Raw genomic sequence first — 14,309 nt, 5'->3', positions numbered from 1 at the left:
GGAATAATTTTATACCTGCAGGTCTTTTCTTGCTGAAGAAGGACGCTTTTTTAAATTTTTAACTAATTAATTACTTTTTAAAAAACTTACCTTCTGTCTTAAAATTGATACTAATATTGGTGCCAAGGCAGAAGAGCAGCAGGGGCTAGGTAGTGAGGGTTAAGTGACTTGCCCAGGGTCACACAGCTAGGAAGTATCTGAGGCCAGAATCTCCCATCTCTAGACTTGGTAGGTGGCTCAGTGGATTGAGACAGGAGGTTCTAGGTTCAAATCTGACCTCAGACACAGCCTAGCTATGTGACCCTGGGCAAGTCACTTAACCTCCATTGGCCAGTCCTTACAGCTCTTCTGCCTTGGAACCAATACATAGTATTGATTCTGAGACAGAAGGTAAGGGTTTAAAAAATAAATAAACATAAAAAATAAAACGAGGGTCGCCTGCTTTCCCTTGGCTAAGCTGGCTGATGGAGAAGAGGGGGTCATGACAAAAGGTCTTGGGGCCTCTGACCAAAAACGGTCATCTCCTGCCTTCTGGCATTTCACAGAGTGCTTTCCAACATGCTCTTTCAGAGTCCCACAGATACCTTCATTAGACCATCCACATAAGGGGAGCTCCTCGAGGGCAGGCATTATTTAATTTTCATCTTTTTATCCCCAGTTCCTAGCTCAGTGCCTGGCACAGAGTAGGTGCTTAATAATGTTTGATGATTGGCTGATTGACTGATCTTCTCCTGAGAGCTCAGATCTCCTAGAACCCTGAGGAGCTGCCCTCTTTTGATGCTTGCAGGAGCGAGTCAGCGATGATTTTGTGGAGATACTGAAGGCGATGGTGGGGGAGCCCAATGTGTCTATAGCTGCTGCAGTGCGTGAGCAGCATGGTCATGATGAGTCTATGCACAGGTAGGTAGGTGGTGGGCCAGGTGAGCAGGGGGGGGGGCCCTGTGTCTCAGAATCCTACAGCCCCAGAAGACTGGTGAGTCAGACTGGCCACATGGTGCTGGGGATGAGGGATGAAGACCATCAGTCCCTTCTTTCCGGAGGTCTCTGCTTCTCTTCCTCCTCCTGAATTGTCCAGCATCTGACTTTTCCTGTCCATGACTATTTCCTGCCCTATATCCCATCACAAGAAGGTATCCTTTGCTTTGAACCAGGCAGATAACCTTGGGGATGCCAATTCTCTCCGGGTTCTAGTTTGTCAGTAAAATAAGAATGGGAGTTAAGAGGACTCAGTCATTCCCAAAGCTGTCTGCCTTAAGTCTAGGAGTCTCAGGTTCATTCTTCTACCCACTTTGATATTCCCTTCTGTGGTTGGGTTTGAGAGAAGAGGGATCAAAGGGTTTAGGAGTGGGGCCCAAGTCTTTGGGGTCCGTTCCTTCCCATTTCCTGGTTGGTTGTTTCTCCTAAAGCCTTTTCCCTGGAGAACCTTGCCCTTGGCACTGAGATGAAGATAAAGTTCAGTATGCCAGGGAAGAAGTTCCCTTTGGTCCCCTACTCCAGGAATATTCTCTTCCTCTCCTACTAGACCTTAGCACAGAGGCTCCTCTCTTGGCACTGTCCACTGAACACTGTCTTTAGAGTTTGAAGACTTGGTTGGCTTTCTTTTAGGCTGGGACCTGCCAGCCTCCTCCAGCCTTGTCTTTTTTAAAATTTTATTTACATTTTATTGATTTATTTCTTGTATTCAGTTCCATGGAGAAACGAGCCTTGTCTTTTCTGCAGGTGCAGCCCCCCAGATGCAGTTGTCTGGCCCCAGAATGTGGAGCAGGTCAGCCAGCTGGCAGCCTTGTGCTATGATCACAACATTCCCATTATCCCCTTTGGCACTGGGACAGGGCTGGAAGGTGGAGTCAATGCTATACAGGTATGGCCAAGGCCCTGGGGCTGGGGCTGGGGCTTTTTAAAGTGGGGCCAGATTCCCTCTTCATCTTTGAGACTGCCAACTCCATCCCTCCACTCATGCTCCTTTAATTGCCCTTCCCCAATTTGAACCTCATTATATAAGAATCTGTCTCTTCCCCACCTCTCATTGGCTAAGCTAAGTGGCAAGTCCACTCCTCCATCATTTGCTACTTCCCAGCTCAACCCTTAATACCTTTCCTCCTGACCTATTGGGCTCTGCTGTATCCTCCCTTCCCTCCCTCACCCCCCAGCAACTATGCTTATTGGGATAGGAACCCTGGATAGTCTGGGCAGCAGAGTTTTAGCTGAAGGATCACAAAGGTAATAGATCTGTACTGGTCTATGTTGCCCCACTGAAAATGAGCTTTCTAAACAAAGTGAAATTCAGAGAGGAGTGGCAACATAAGAGAGTGACCTGGGGTTGGCATCAAGAAGATGAGTTCAAATTCTGTCTCTGGCACTAATTGGCTATGTTACTCGGACATGAAACAAGGAATAAAGAATTGATGTAGAAGCCAGGAAGATCTGGGTTCTAATCCTACCTCACAGCAAATTACTTAATTTCTCATTGCTCTAGACAACTGTCTAAGATTCCAAGTTGCATCGATGTGGTAGTTTTTAAAAAGGTGTGTGTGGGGAACAACTAAAAGAAAAAGTTCATGAGTTCTCTTTTTTTAATGAATTTTTATTGATTTAAAAAAGTATCATCTACATTTCCTCCTGTACTCTTTCCTCTCCCTCCTGCCAGGGAGCCATCCCTTATTGGAGAGAGAAAAAAAAACCCACCAAACTGATCACCCACCATGGATTTTTTAAAAAAATCTTTACCTTCCATCTTAATATCAATTCTATGTATTGGTTCTAAGGCAGATAAACAGTAAGGTCTAGGCAATAGGAGGTTAAATGACTTGCCCAGGGTCACCAGCTAGGAAGTATCTGAGGCCATATTTGAACCCAGAAGTTCCTGTCTCTAAGCCTGGCTCTCTTATCAACTGAGCCACCCAGCTATTCCCCAAATGGATTCTTAAGGAAAGTTCAGTATATTGGGAAATAGTCCTAAGCTTCTGAAATTGAGGTCAGAGAAGGCAACCTGTTCCCTCCACACTTCTGCCTATGACCCTCCATCAGAAGCAGAACATGAGGAGGGGACACTTGAAGGTCTTGGCATCTTAGAAACAATCATATTCTCTCTTCTCAAAGAGTCTGTGCTCCTTGAGCCTTGGTCTGTGGGGGGGAACTCTCCTTCCTTGCTTCCATCTAGGCCTTTAGTTTTTATGGTTCTCTTCCTTTCTTCTCCCCTCATGTCTCCTGGACACTTAGTTTTTTTCATCTATCAGGAAAGGGGTGTCTGGAAAAGGGGTATCGGGAAAGGGGAATCTGGAAAACTCTGTGTGTGTGTGTGTGTGTGTGTGTGTGTGTGTGTGTGTCTGTCTGTCTGTCTGATGGGGGCCCATCTCATCTCTTCCTCTTTCCTGCCTTCTGATAGGGTGGCATCTGCTTTAACCTCACTCGCATGGACCGTGTACTGGAGCTGAATGCGGAAGACTTTTCAGTGACTGTGGAGCCTGGGGTTACCCATAGAGCCCTTAACTCCTACCTGAGGGATAGTGGTCTCTGGTTCCCAGTGGGTATGACTTGGGGACCAGCTCAAACTCTGGGATATTTCCTCATGCTCCAGGGATGCCATGGGGTTTCCTTCCCTCCTTTCTATATGGACCTCCTGAGAAAGGCTCTGAAGAGAATCCCTGCATGTGTTTTAGGGAGTCTGCCTGGGCTCATCTTGGAGTTTCTAGCTTCTTCCCCCCACCCACCTCTTGATCACAACTGCCCTTGCCCATGGCTGCTTTCCCCCAAACTGTCTGGCCCTGTCCTAAGGAGCCCAGACAAGTAGGCAGGGCTCCAGCCACCTGCTGCCCATCCTCCAAAGCCAATGGGTTGGTTTTCTCCTGGGACCTCTTGAGAGCTCCATGCACTCCCCCAATTTGGTCCCTTTCCCCCATATGCTCTCTTTCTCCCAGATCCAGGAGCTGATGCCTCCCTCTGTGGCATGGCAGCTACTGGGGCCTCGGGGACCAATGCTGTTCGGTATGGCACCATGCTGGAGAATGTCATCAACCTGGAAGTTGTGTTGGCAAATGGGAAGATCCTGTATACCTCAGGTCAAGGTCGCCGATTCCGGTGAGTTGGGGTGGTGGTGGTAGTAGAAAGAAGCATAGAGTGTTAGGGTCAGGACTTTCAGCAGCCAAGGCATCAACCCACCCTAAAGAACCAGTAGACAAATGGGCCTTGCAAGGGAGCTTTGTATTGCTCAGACTCATGGAGGGTAGAATGATACAGATTATTCAAAGCAGTAGATACACCAAAAGCTATTCCTCAATTGACTTCTTGGAGAATACCCTGTGATTTCTTTCCTTCCTCTCTCATCCCTGGCCAGCTTTATCCTCCCTGTTAGGCTCAGCATGGCTCATATTTTGAAAATTATTGCTATTAAAAGATATCGATATTTCATATCACCCGCATTTCCCAGTATGTCTCCTCTTCAATCTCCTTCCCGAGAACCATCCCTTATAATAAAGCAAGAAAAAACCCTGATTTGGCAACTTACCATGCATTTGAAAAAGTAAGATACTGACAGTCCCCCAGTAAGGACTGTGGTTTCTCCTCTCTCTTCTTGGGGGACAGGTTTAGTCATTTCAACTTCACCATGTTCATTTCCAATTGTTTTATCATGGTTCTTTCCACTTATACTGTTGTAGACATTGTGTATTTGCCTTTAGATGGCCTCCACGTTGGCTAAGCACTGGTGACAGAATCCTCATGCCATCAATGTTGACTGGTCTAGTGGAAAGGTTCTTGGATTGGCCTGGCAGCCAGGACACATGAGTTCTGGTTACAGCTCTCTTATTCTCTAGCTGTATGACTCTGAGGCTCAGTTTCCTCATCTGTAAAATGAAGGGGTTGGATGAGATGATCTCTGACCCTTTGCCAGGGATCTACTGGAGCTCTCTCCACCTTGGTCCCAGCCTACCTGATGAGAAGCACCACTGGAAAATACAGATAGCTTTCATTCAAGATTTCAATAGGTCAGGCCACTGCTGCCAGATTGTCCTTAGGCTAGTTAGAACCCACTCCTGATCTCTGAGGGAGTATGGTGTGTTGGAGAGTGTTGGATTTGAAGGCAGAGGATCTGGGTTTGAATTCTGCTAGATTATGTGTGACTTTGTGTAGATTACCTCACCTCTCTTGTGTCCTCATTTTGTAAAATGTCAAGGGGTGGGGAGTGGTATATTTGATGGTTTTAAGGTTTCTTCCAGCTTGAAATCTATGCTCTTGTGGGTTCTGCCTTGGGACTGACCCCAGGAACCCATTCTTGTGTTCCCTGGGGCCCCAGGAAAAGCTCAGCTGGCTACAACCTGACAGGACTGTTTGTTGGCTCAGAGGGGACCCTGGGCCTCATCACAACAGCAACACTACGACTGCATGGCATCCCTGAGGCCACTGTGGCAGCAATCTGTCCCTTCCCTAGCATCCAGGCTGCTGTTGATAGCACCGTACAGATACTCCAGAGTGGAGTGCAGGTGGCACGAATTGGTGAGGACTGGGGAAGGGGTCTTGGTCAGGTGGAAAGAAAACCGTGGTGTCCTCTTCTCCACTTCCACCCTTCATGGCAAAAGAGGTTTGGAAAGAAATTCCCTGCTGTTGGTCACTGAAGACTTTGGGTTAGGGGCAGTTGGGTGGCTCAGTGGATGAGAGCCAGGCCTAGAGACAGGTCCTAGTTTCAAATCTGGCTTCAGACAGTTCCTAGCTGTGTGATTCTAGCTAAGTCACTTAACTTCCATTGCCTCGTCCTTACTGCTCTTCTGCCTTGGAACCAGTACCCAGTATTGATCCTAAGACAGAAGGTAAAGGTTAAAAAAAAAAAAAAACACAAAAAAAACAACCATTTCCAGAATCCTTGAAATCTAAGAATCGAGCTTAAGAATCCCTGGTCTAGATACCCAAGTCCTTTCTAGCTCTAAATAGTGCCTGGTTCAGAGTAGATGATTGATTCAATATTATAATTCTGTGAGATGTACCCAATCAAACAATGAACATTTATTGAGCAGATATTATGTGCTGATCACTGTGCTTAGAGCTATTGTATGTGTTGGTGGAAGAAGAGGTCATTCCACATGTGTGTATGGTTTGTGTGTGTGTGTGTTCCCTCTGCCAAGATCTGATTTTTCCTGTCTCCTCCTCCCCACCCCTTTCCCTACCACTTCATCACACTTTCTCCAGAATTCCTGGATGACGTTATGATGGATGCCTGCAACAAATTCAGTGGCCTGACCAATGTTGTGGCTCCCACCCTCTTCTTGGAGTTCCACGGCTCCAATCAAGGGCTGAGGGAGCAGCTGCAGAGGGCAGGTGGGGCTTCCCCCCAGCTTTGGGGAAGAGAGGTGGTGATAGGGTGGGGAGTCTAATCCCAACAACTTGGTCCCTGTGGGGAGGGTTGTCCAGTAGGACATGCGCTGTGGCTGCCTCGAGGCAGGATCTCTTCTGGGCCCTGAAGGGTGGATAAAAGGACGCCTAAGGTGACAAGGATTTCCTGCAGAGGAGATCACCCAACAGAATGGAAGTTCCCATTTTACATGGTCGAAGGAACTGGAGGAACGGAAACAGCTATGGGCAGCTCGGCACAATGCCTGGTATGCCACCCTGGCTCTTAGGCCTGGCTGCAAGGTGAGCCAGGGTTGGGAGAGTGGAGAAGTAGATGGGAGAAATAGGGAACACCTTCCCCAAACACTTAAAGGGTAGGCAGAGTCCTTTCTATCCCATGCTCTTGGACCCTAGACATGATCACCAAATCTGAGAACAGACATCTAAGCTCCCTGAGGAGTCTCTTCCTGGGCTGGAGGAGGAAGAAGAGGGTAAAGCATCTTGCCAGGGGGAAGTCATTGATAGGCCTGAAAGACTTTGTATCTCTCACCCACTCAGGGCTACTCTACAGATGTCTGTGTCCCCATTTCACGGCTCCCAGAGATTATAGTGCAGACCAAGGAGGACCTGAAGGCTTCTGGACTCACAGGTGACTTCCAGAGCCTTCCTCCCTGCCCACTGGTCTATTCAGAGGGAGAGGAGGTAGAGTTCAGGGACAGGAAGGACAGGCTCATTTGAGAAGGGGAAGGATTGGGGGATGAGTAGCTGAGCAGACACGGTGAGGGGCCCAGGAAGAGTAGTGATACCCAGCATTTGAGCAACTATCTTGTTCCCCTTTTCTAGGAACCATAGTTGGGCATGTTGGGGATGGAAACTTCCACTGCATCTTAGTGTTTAACTCCGAGGATGCTGATGAATACCGCCGAGTGATGGAGTTTGGGAAACAGCTGGGGAGGTACAAGAATCTGTTTGATTTTTCAGGGTAGAGGGCAGGTGTCATGATGGAGAGAAGGGGTTAGCAGGAAGCACAGGCTCAGGAACAGGGGTATGGGGCTCAAAGGACACATGCCATATCTAGGGAGGGACTTCTCCCCCCCCCCCCCCAAGTCTTGAGGAAGCTAGAACCTGGATTGGGAGGAAGGAAGGAAGGAATCAGGCAGCTAGCCTTTGTGTTCCTACTTGCTGGTGCTAATCCCAAGCTGAGCATCCCTCACTCAAGCACAGAAGAAAGCCACAAAATCTCCTCTGAGAAAGTGAAGGGTCTCTTGAGAAGCTTCAGTGCAGTCCATCTTGAGTGCTTCCACTAAAGGTATTGCCTCTTGGGCTGTTTACCCTAGGAAGGCACTGGCCATGAATGGGACCTGCACTGGGGAGCATGGCATCGGATTGGGCAAACGCCAGCTACTGAAGGAGGAGATTGGCCCGGGAGCCATGGAGACCATGAGACAAATCAAGGCAGTCTTGGACCCCAAGAACCTCATGAATCCCGGCAAAGTGCTGTGAAGGCCATCCTACCACCTTAATCAACTCAGGGATTTGGTGGGGTGGGGGCTCTGTGTGGCAAAGTCTTCAATATAGAAGAATGGCTGATCATAACCTTTTACTTGGGCAAAAATCTCACCTTAGTCCTGAAATCACTGGTTTAGGTCACCCTTAAGTATCCTAGGGAAATAGGAGAGCCAGAGGAGAGGGCTTACTGCTTACTGATCTTGGCTGGCTCAGCCCAGTCAGTTTGTCCATCATGGTTTTTCTAAGTAAACCTTTTAGAATTACTCTTTTTAAGGCTCTCTCTTCTCGACTAGAAGTTGTGGGGAAGGGAGGGTCAGGGTTGGGGTCCATCCTGTGTCGTTAGGTTTCTCCCTCAGCTTAGGGCCCTAACCAACAGCCTCTCCCTCCCCCTCCCCTTGCTCTGTGACTGACAGTGAAACTCATGGGGGGAAAGGCTAGAGCATGGTCTGTAGGCAAGGTAGCCTGAGTTCCCAAGATTTCTGGAAAAGGAATCATACCATCTTATGAGCTAGAGGGTCATCTAATCAAACCTTCTGCCCCATGCCAGAATCCCCTCTATGATCTCCCTTCACAGGGAAGGACCTCATTGTTTCTGGAAGACAATTTATGACCTCACAAGATGGCCCATTCCATTTGGGGTCAAGTCTATTGGAAAGTTCTTCCTTGTGCCAAAATGCATGTCTTTGTAAAGTCCAGCTGTCAGTCTCAGGTCTGCCACACACCATGTACCTAATCTCTCTTCTGCAACAGTCCGTGGAGAGCAACATTCATTTCCTCTGAGCCAAACAGCCCAAGTTCTTTCACCAATTCTCACAGGGCAGTTTCCATCTCAGTAGCCTTCTGTTGGACATGTCCCAGTCTGTGAATATTCCTTTAAAATACGACTCCTAAAAGGGAGCACATATTCTAAGAATGGTCTGACAAAATCAGGATTCAGTGGGTTTACCGATCAACTCTCTCATTCAGAACATTATACTCAAATTAGGCTTTAGCTTTGGGGTTCATTGACACACCAGAACAGTCTCGTGGCCAGGGACATGGTAGCCTTGGATCTTCTGCAGTTTCCACATGACCATTTTACCAAGGAAGGTTAAGGTGCCCAAGGGCCATAGCTAAAAGGAGAATCCATTCCTGATTTGAAACATACTTCCTGTATTCCCATTACTGAACCACCAATATGTTGTTTTTTTTTAAGAACTCGGTGCCAGTTATTCAAGAGGGGAATGTAATGCGTGGCAGTAGAAAGAATCAGAACTTGTGTTCTCAGAGCCATCTCTTCCACTCGTTAGCAATGTAGCCATTGGCAAATCACTTCCCCTCTCTGGAGTTGTTTCTTCAAATCTATAAAATAATTAACTGGACTAGTGATGACTAAGATTCCTGCTGGTACTACATTTCAGTGGTATGTACCCCCTTTGAGAAAGAAGTGATTGTATTCCAATAATAAATCAAAATAAAATAAACCAAAAAACAAATTCCAACATCTACCCATTCAAGATGGTGAGTTTTGGTGGAAGAAGGAGAAATGTATCTGTGTATATGTGTATGCCTGCAGTGGGTGGTGATGGTAGGAAGAGAGCATTGAAGAGAGGTTCCCCACAAAGTGGGTTTTAAAGAATTGTTGTGGTCCAGCACAGCATGGCATGGCGTTTCTTCAGTTGCAAATAACTGAACTGCTCCACCCTCAGCCTAGTCCAGTGGACCCCAATTCCCTCTAAGGCACACATTCATCACTAAAGAAGTTGCTCCATGTTTGTTGAAAAGCACCCCTGTGTCCTGTTGGCTATCTTGCCCACCTGGGCCTGCTGTTCCCATGATGATCCACCAGAGGGTGTGCAGAATTCTAGATAGGAACCAGGGTAGCTACTGTCCTGCCAGTCTGAGATGCAAATCAAATCCTAAGTAAGGTTCAGGTGGGGAACTTGGCTTACTGAAGGGCGGGCAAGAAAATGGGAGGCTTCCTCCCACTGAGCAAACAGAGTGAGGACAAAGGGTGGGCGAGTATTGAATGGCTCCTTGGTTTCATTTAAATCAGGGGTTGGCAACCTTTTTGGCCGTGAGAGCCATAAACACCACATTTTAAAAAAATGTAATTTCGTGAGAGCTGTACAGTGCTCACAGTGCCGCTCCTGTAACATCGCCTGAAAAAAAATGGACTTTATGGCTCCTGCAGAAAGAGCCATACATTGCCGACCCCTGATTTAAATGTTTGGGCCTGGCACCTCATGGGCTTTCTCTCCTCTTCCATCCTCTCCATCTGCTTGGGCCTCTCCTGACTTCTGCCCATTCCAGGCATAGATGCAATTTATCAAGGCAGCAGGAGTCACCAAATTATAGTGGGAAGTGCATTCACTGGCTTTGAAAACAAGGGAACCTGTGTTCAAATCCTACTTTAAAAAAATACTACTTCTGTTAATTTGCCGAAGTCTCATTACCCAATCTGGTCCATCAATTTTCTCATCTGTAAGTAATAATTACTCACATGTACATAATGCTTAAAGGCTTTCAATGTCTTCGTGACAACCCTAAACAGTAAAAAAAAATTAACTTTTGTTCATCTTAGAATCAATACTATGTATTGGTACCAAGGCAGAAGAGCGGTAAGGACCAGGCAATGGGGGTTGTGACTTACCCAGGGTCGCACAGCTAGGAAGTGTCTGAGGTAAGAGTGGAACCCAGGACCTCCTATCTCCAGGCCTGGGCTCTTTATCCACTGAGCCACCCAGCTGCCCCATAAGCAATAAAAATATTAACCCAAGGACAGATGAGAAAACATGTGCTAGGTGCATCTTACGCAGTTTGAACCCAAGCTTCTAAGCAGCAGGCTACTCAAATCCACTGACCATGGGCACAAGCACAGTGGAGGAAGGAGCTTGAGTTCCAACCAGGGAGAGGCAGGCTGGTGTCTGCTGGGAGGCTTCCTCTGCTCCTTTGGGCAACTTCATTAACAAGTTGCATTTATCTAAGATTTGCAAAGTACTTTGGAGAGATGACCTCATTTGCTACTCCAAGTAGCCCTGTAAAGTAGGTGCCACTATACCCATTTCATAGATGAAGAAACAGAGGCTGGGATTAAATGCCAAGAAAGTGAAGGTGATTCCCAAATTCCAGCACTCTGCAGTAATGTGCTGCCTCCTTTGCCTGCACATCCAATGAAGTCTTCTGCTGTCCCTCTAAGGGGCTCAAGACCTCTGGCTTCTGCTGCAGCCAGCCCCCACTTCACAGAATTCTTGGCTTGGGGTTCTGCTTGCATTGGCTCATGAAGGGAACTTTGTAAACCTGGGTGAGTCTCCCCTGGCAGACCAGCCACTCCATTCTGATATTCCCAAGAAGGGGAGAGGCCAGCGATGCGGAATAATTAAAGAGGCTGAGATCTGAAGTGCCTGGGGGGGGGGGCCTGGATCCCTTCTCTCTGCTCCTCCTGGAGCGGCAGATGGGAGTCTGCTCACAGACCCCTTCACTCCAAGGCAGCAGTCACCCAAGTCAAAACAACCAGAAAGGAGTTGGACAAGCTGGCAGCTGGAAAGATCCCGGCACAAATGCCTCCGATCCTTCCTTGTGGTGTGGGATTTACGCCTGACTTAGGCTACTGTCCCTAGGGCTGCTCTTGGGGCAGCCCAGGTCTGCAGAGAGCCAAGTAGAGGGTGAAGAGAAGCCAAATAAAAGGGCGAGTCATGGTGGAACAAATGACTCCAATATCCAGAGCCCAGAAGATGGACCAGGGTTAGGCTGCCTGGTTCACAAGCCTGAGAGTCAATCAACAAATGTTCATTAAGTATTTCCCACGTATCAGGCACAATTCAAGGCACTGAGACCATAGATGAAAAGGGGGCACAGGGCAGAGAAAGAAACCAAGGAAGCCAGCATTTATTAAGCACCCGCTGAGTGCCAGGCAGTGTGCTAAGCCAGACACTCTCATCTGATTCTCCCAACAACCCTGGGAGGTGGGTGCCTCAGCAGAGGTCTCTACAAACTGGATGCAGGGTGATGGGCTGAGGTGCTCATCAGAGCCTCGAAGGAAGCCTGCCGTGACTCTCCCTCCTCCCCTCAGAGCCCCCCACGCCAAGCACTGTTACCCAGCCTGCACGCTGTCTGCCTCCTCCCAGCCCCCAATCCTTGGCTCAGTCCAACCTAGGGTGCGTGGGTCCAGAGGTCAGGCAAGGAGATCTTCTGAGCGGCTTCCTTCCCCGGCCTGCGCTGCCAGGAGGTAAATATAGAACAGGGAGACACAGTTACCAGGCAGGACTGGGAGCTGCTAGTTGAGGATGACGTATCTACTCTGCAGGCAGACAGACAGACACAGGAAGAGAAGCGCACACATCTGACATCCTCAGTGATGCCAGAGTAGCCATGGGAATTCCAGGCCCAGGGAGAAAGCCTCTGATTGATCGTTTCTAGCGCTCCGCAGGCTGCTGAAGTAGGGCTGGGGAGCCTTTCATTCTCCGGTTTAATGGCAAGGTCTTTCAGATCCTGGCCACTGCAGCTCTGAGAACAGCTTCTTCCCAGGGGAGCTGTCTCTCATTTAGAACAGACTTGGAACGTTTAAGGACAAAGAGCAACAAATGAGTTAGGAAGTGATCAATCTTTAATAAGCATTTCAAAAAGGCAACAGTAAAAGGTCATCGATTTAGAATGGGGCAGAGGTCTAGTCCAATGTCCTACAGATAGGTAAATTGATCCAGAGGTCACAAAATCAGAGCAGAAAGGGACCTGAAAGCCCATCTGGTCCAATCTGTCCCTGAATAAGAATCCCCTTTCATCTCTCAAAGAGAGATGAAAAGGAATCATCCTTTGATGGGAGACCTCTAGTGAAGGCAAATCCAATACCTCCCATGGCAGCCCACCTCGCTTTGGGACAATTCTCACTGAATGTTTCCCCTTTCGGTAAGCCTAAATTTCCTTCATTGTATCTACTTTTCCTTCAAAGCTTAGCTCTTTACACAGAGCCTTTCCTGAGCTCTGTCTTTAAGTTACCTTGTATTTGTGTACTTATTCATACAGAGACAGCACATAAGTTCCTAGAAGGCATGGATTGTTTCTTTTTCATCCATGCATTTCCAGAATGTAGGGCACTGTCTGATACACAGTAGGTAATAATAACAGCAACGATGACAATAGCATTAATATAGTTTCTCTCAACCACTCTGGGAAGTAGGTGCTATTTATCCTCACTTTACAGATGAAGAAACTGAGGCAGACAGCAATTAAGTGACTTTGCCTGGGGTCATAGGGCTGGTAAATGTCTATAGCTGAATCTGAATTCAATTCTTCCTTAGTAGGTACAACATTAATTGCTACCTATTTGTTCTTAATTCTGCCCTCTGAGGCCAACCAGAACAAGTTTTATCTTTCCCATATAGCCTTTCAAACATCTGTGAGAAGCCTCAAAGAGCTTCTGTTCTCCAGACTGAACACTGCTAGCTCCCCTTCAACCTATCCTCATATGGTCTTTGACCCTCTTGGCCGCTCTACTCTGAACTTCCTCCAGCTCATCCACAACCTGTCTAAATGTAATGTCCAGAACTGAACACAATATTCTGGATATAGTGCAACCAAGGTAGAATACCGTAGTATTGTCACCTCTCTAGTCCTGAACATGCCACTTCTCAATATCTAAGATTACCATAAGTTTTTCTTGGCTGCCATATCACAGTTGGCTCAGAGTGAGCTTTCATTCAGGATACTGAAATGGACAGATCCTTTCTGGATGATCTGGCTAGCTGTGGAACTGATTTCTTGAAACCCAGTAAACTTGACATTTTTCCCCATGAAATTTTATCTTGTCATGATTCAACTCATTTTTCTAGCCTATCAAGAATTCTGAATCCTGCTATCCAGTGTGTTAACCCCTCCTTCCCAGTTTGGTGTCATTTGCAAATCTGAGAACCATGCCTTCCATGGAAGTCTGTGTCACTGGAAAAAAAAAAAAGCTAACTGTCAAAGGACCAATGGCATAGGTCCCTGACAGATGCCCATGGAGACCTAGGTCCTGTGTAATCCTGATTGCGGTTCCCCAATATTTGAATTTTTTCTCCCCTGGCTGCTTGTAGTATTTTGTCCCTTGACTTGGGATTTCTGGAATTTGGCTATAATAGTTCTAGAATTTTTAATCTTGGGATTTCTTTCAGGAGGTGATCAGCGAATTCTTTTAATTTCTATTTTCGAGACCTAAATTAACATCCAATCTTTAAGCACTACTCTTTAGGTCCAGGCACTCAATTCATTCCAAATTCATCTAATGGTCCTATTGTTTTATCAACCATCTTTCCATATTTTCCACAATATTGCATCAAAGATTATCAGATGCTTGGCTAAAAACTAGGTAAACTTAAAGAGCTAGTATTGTTCTGATTTACTAGTATAGTAACCCTGTCATAAAAGAAAAATAGGTTAGTCTGGCTTGACTTGTTCTTAATGAAAACCTACTGGCTCTCCATGATTCTTAACCATTCCTTTAATGATGCTGCAGAATTCTTCCAGGA

General features: G+C 47.0%; 2 protein-coding genes across 2 annotated transcripts in view; one reads left to right on the top strand and one right to left on the bottom strand.

The window, feature by feature from the left end:
- Window positions 1-725: 725 nt before the first annotated feature.
- Window positions 726-9,314, top strand: LDHD (lactate dehydrogenase D). Its single transcript, XM_044663120.1, has 10 exons — window positions 726-900; window positions 1,720-1,861; window positions 3,386-3,527; window positions 3,918-4,077; window positions 5,291-5,490; window positions 6,178-6,306; window positions 6,494-6,621; window positions 6,877-6,967; window positions 7,162-7,273; window positions 7,656-9,314. Exons 1-10 carry the CDS (start codon window positions 827-829, stop codon window positions 7,819-7,821), a joined length of 1,344 nt encoding a protein of 447 aa, XP_044519055.1. The 5' UTR covers window positions 726-826; the 3' UTR covers window positions 7,822-9,314.
- A 2,403-nt stretch (window positions 9,315-11,717) lies between these two features.
- Window positions 11,718-14,309, bottom strand: part of ZNRF1 (zinc and ring finger 1) — an 87,219-nt gene continuing 84,627 nt past the window's right edge. Inside the window, exon 5 of the mRNA XM_044663119.1 lies at window positions 11,718-12,024. The gene's annotated coding sequence lies outside the window, so the exon portion shown is untranslated. The remainder of the gene's footprint in view (window positions 12,025-14,309) is intronic.

This window comes from Gracilinanus agilis, chromosome 2, assembly GCF_016433145.1.
Source record: "Gracilinanus agilis isolate LMUSP501 chromosome 2, AgileGrace, whole genome shotgun sequence".
NCBI lineage: Eukaryota > Metazoa > Chordata > Mammalia > Didelphimorphia > Didelphidae > Gracilinanus > Gracilinanus agilis.
The sequence above is the reverse complement of the archived record's forward strand: the minus strand, read 5'-3'. Positions and strand labels throughout refer to the sequence as shown.

Bases quoted from the DNA above. Each gene is read 5' to 3' on its own strand.
- LDHD (XM_044663120.1), top strand. From the start codon at position 827: ATGGTGGGGGAGCCCAATGTGTCTATAGCTGCTGCAGTGCGTGAGCAG. The intron at 901-1,719 runs GTAGGTAGGTGG...TCTTTTCTGCAG, and splicing joins CATGATGAGTCTATGCACAG to GTGCAGCCCCCCAGATGCAG. The intron at 1,862-3,385 runs GTATGGCCAAGG...GCCTTCTGATAG, and splicing joins GTGGAGTCAATGCTATACAG to GGTGGCATCTGCTTTAACCT.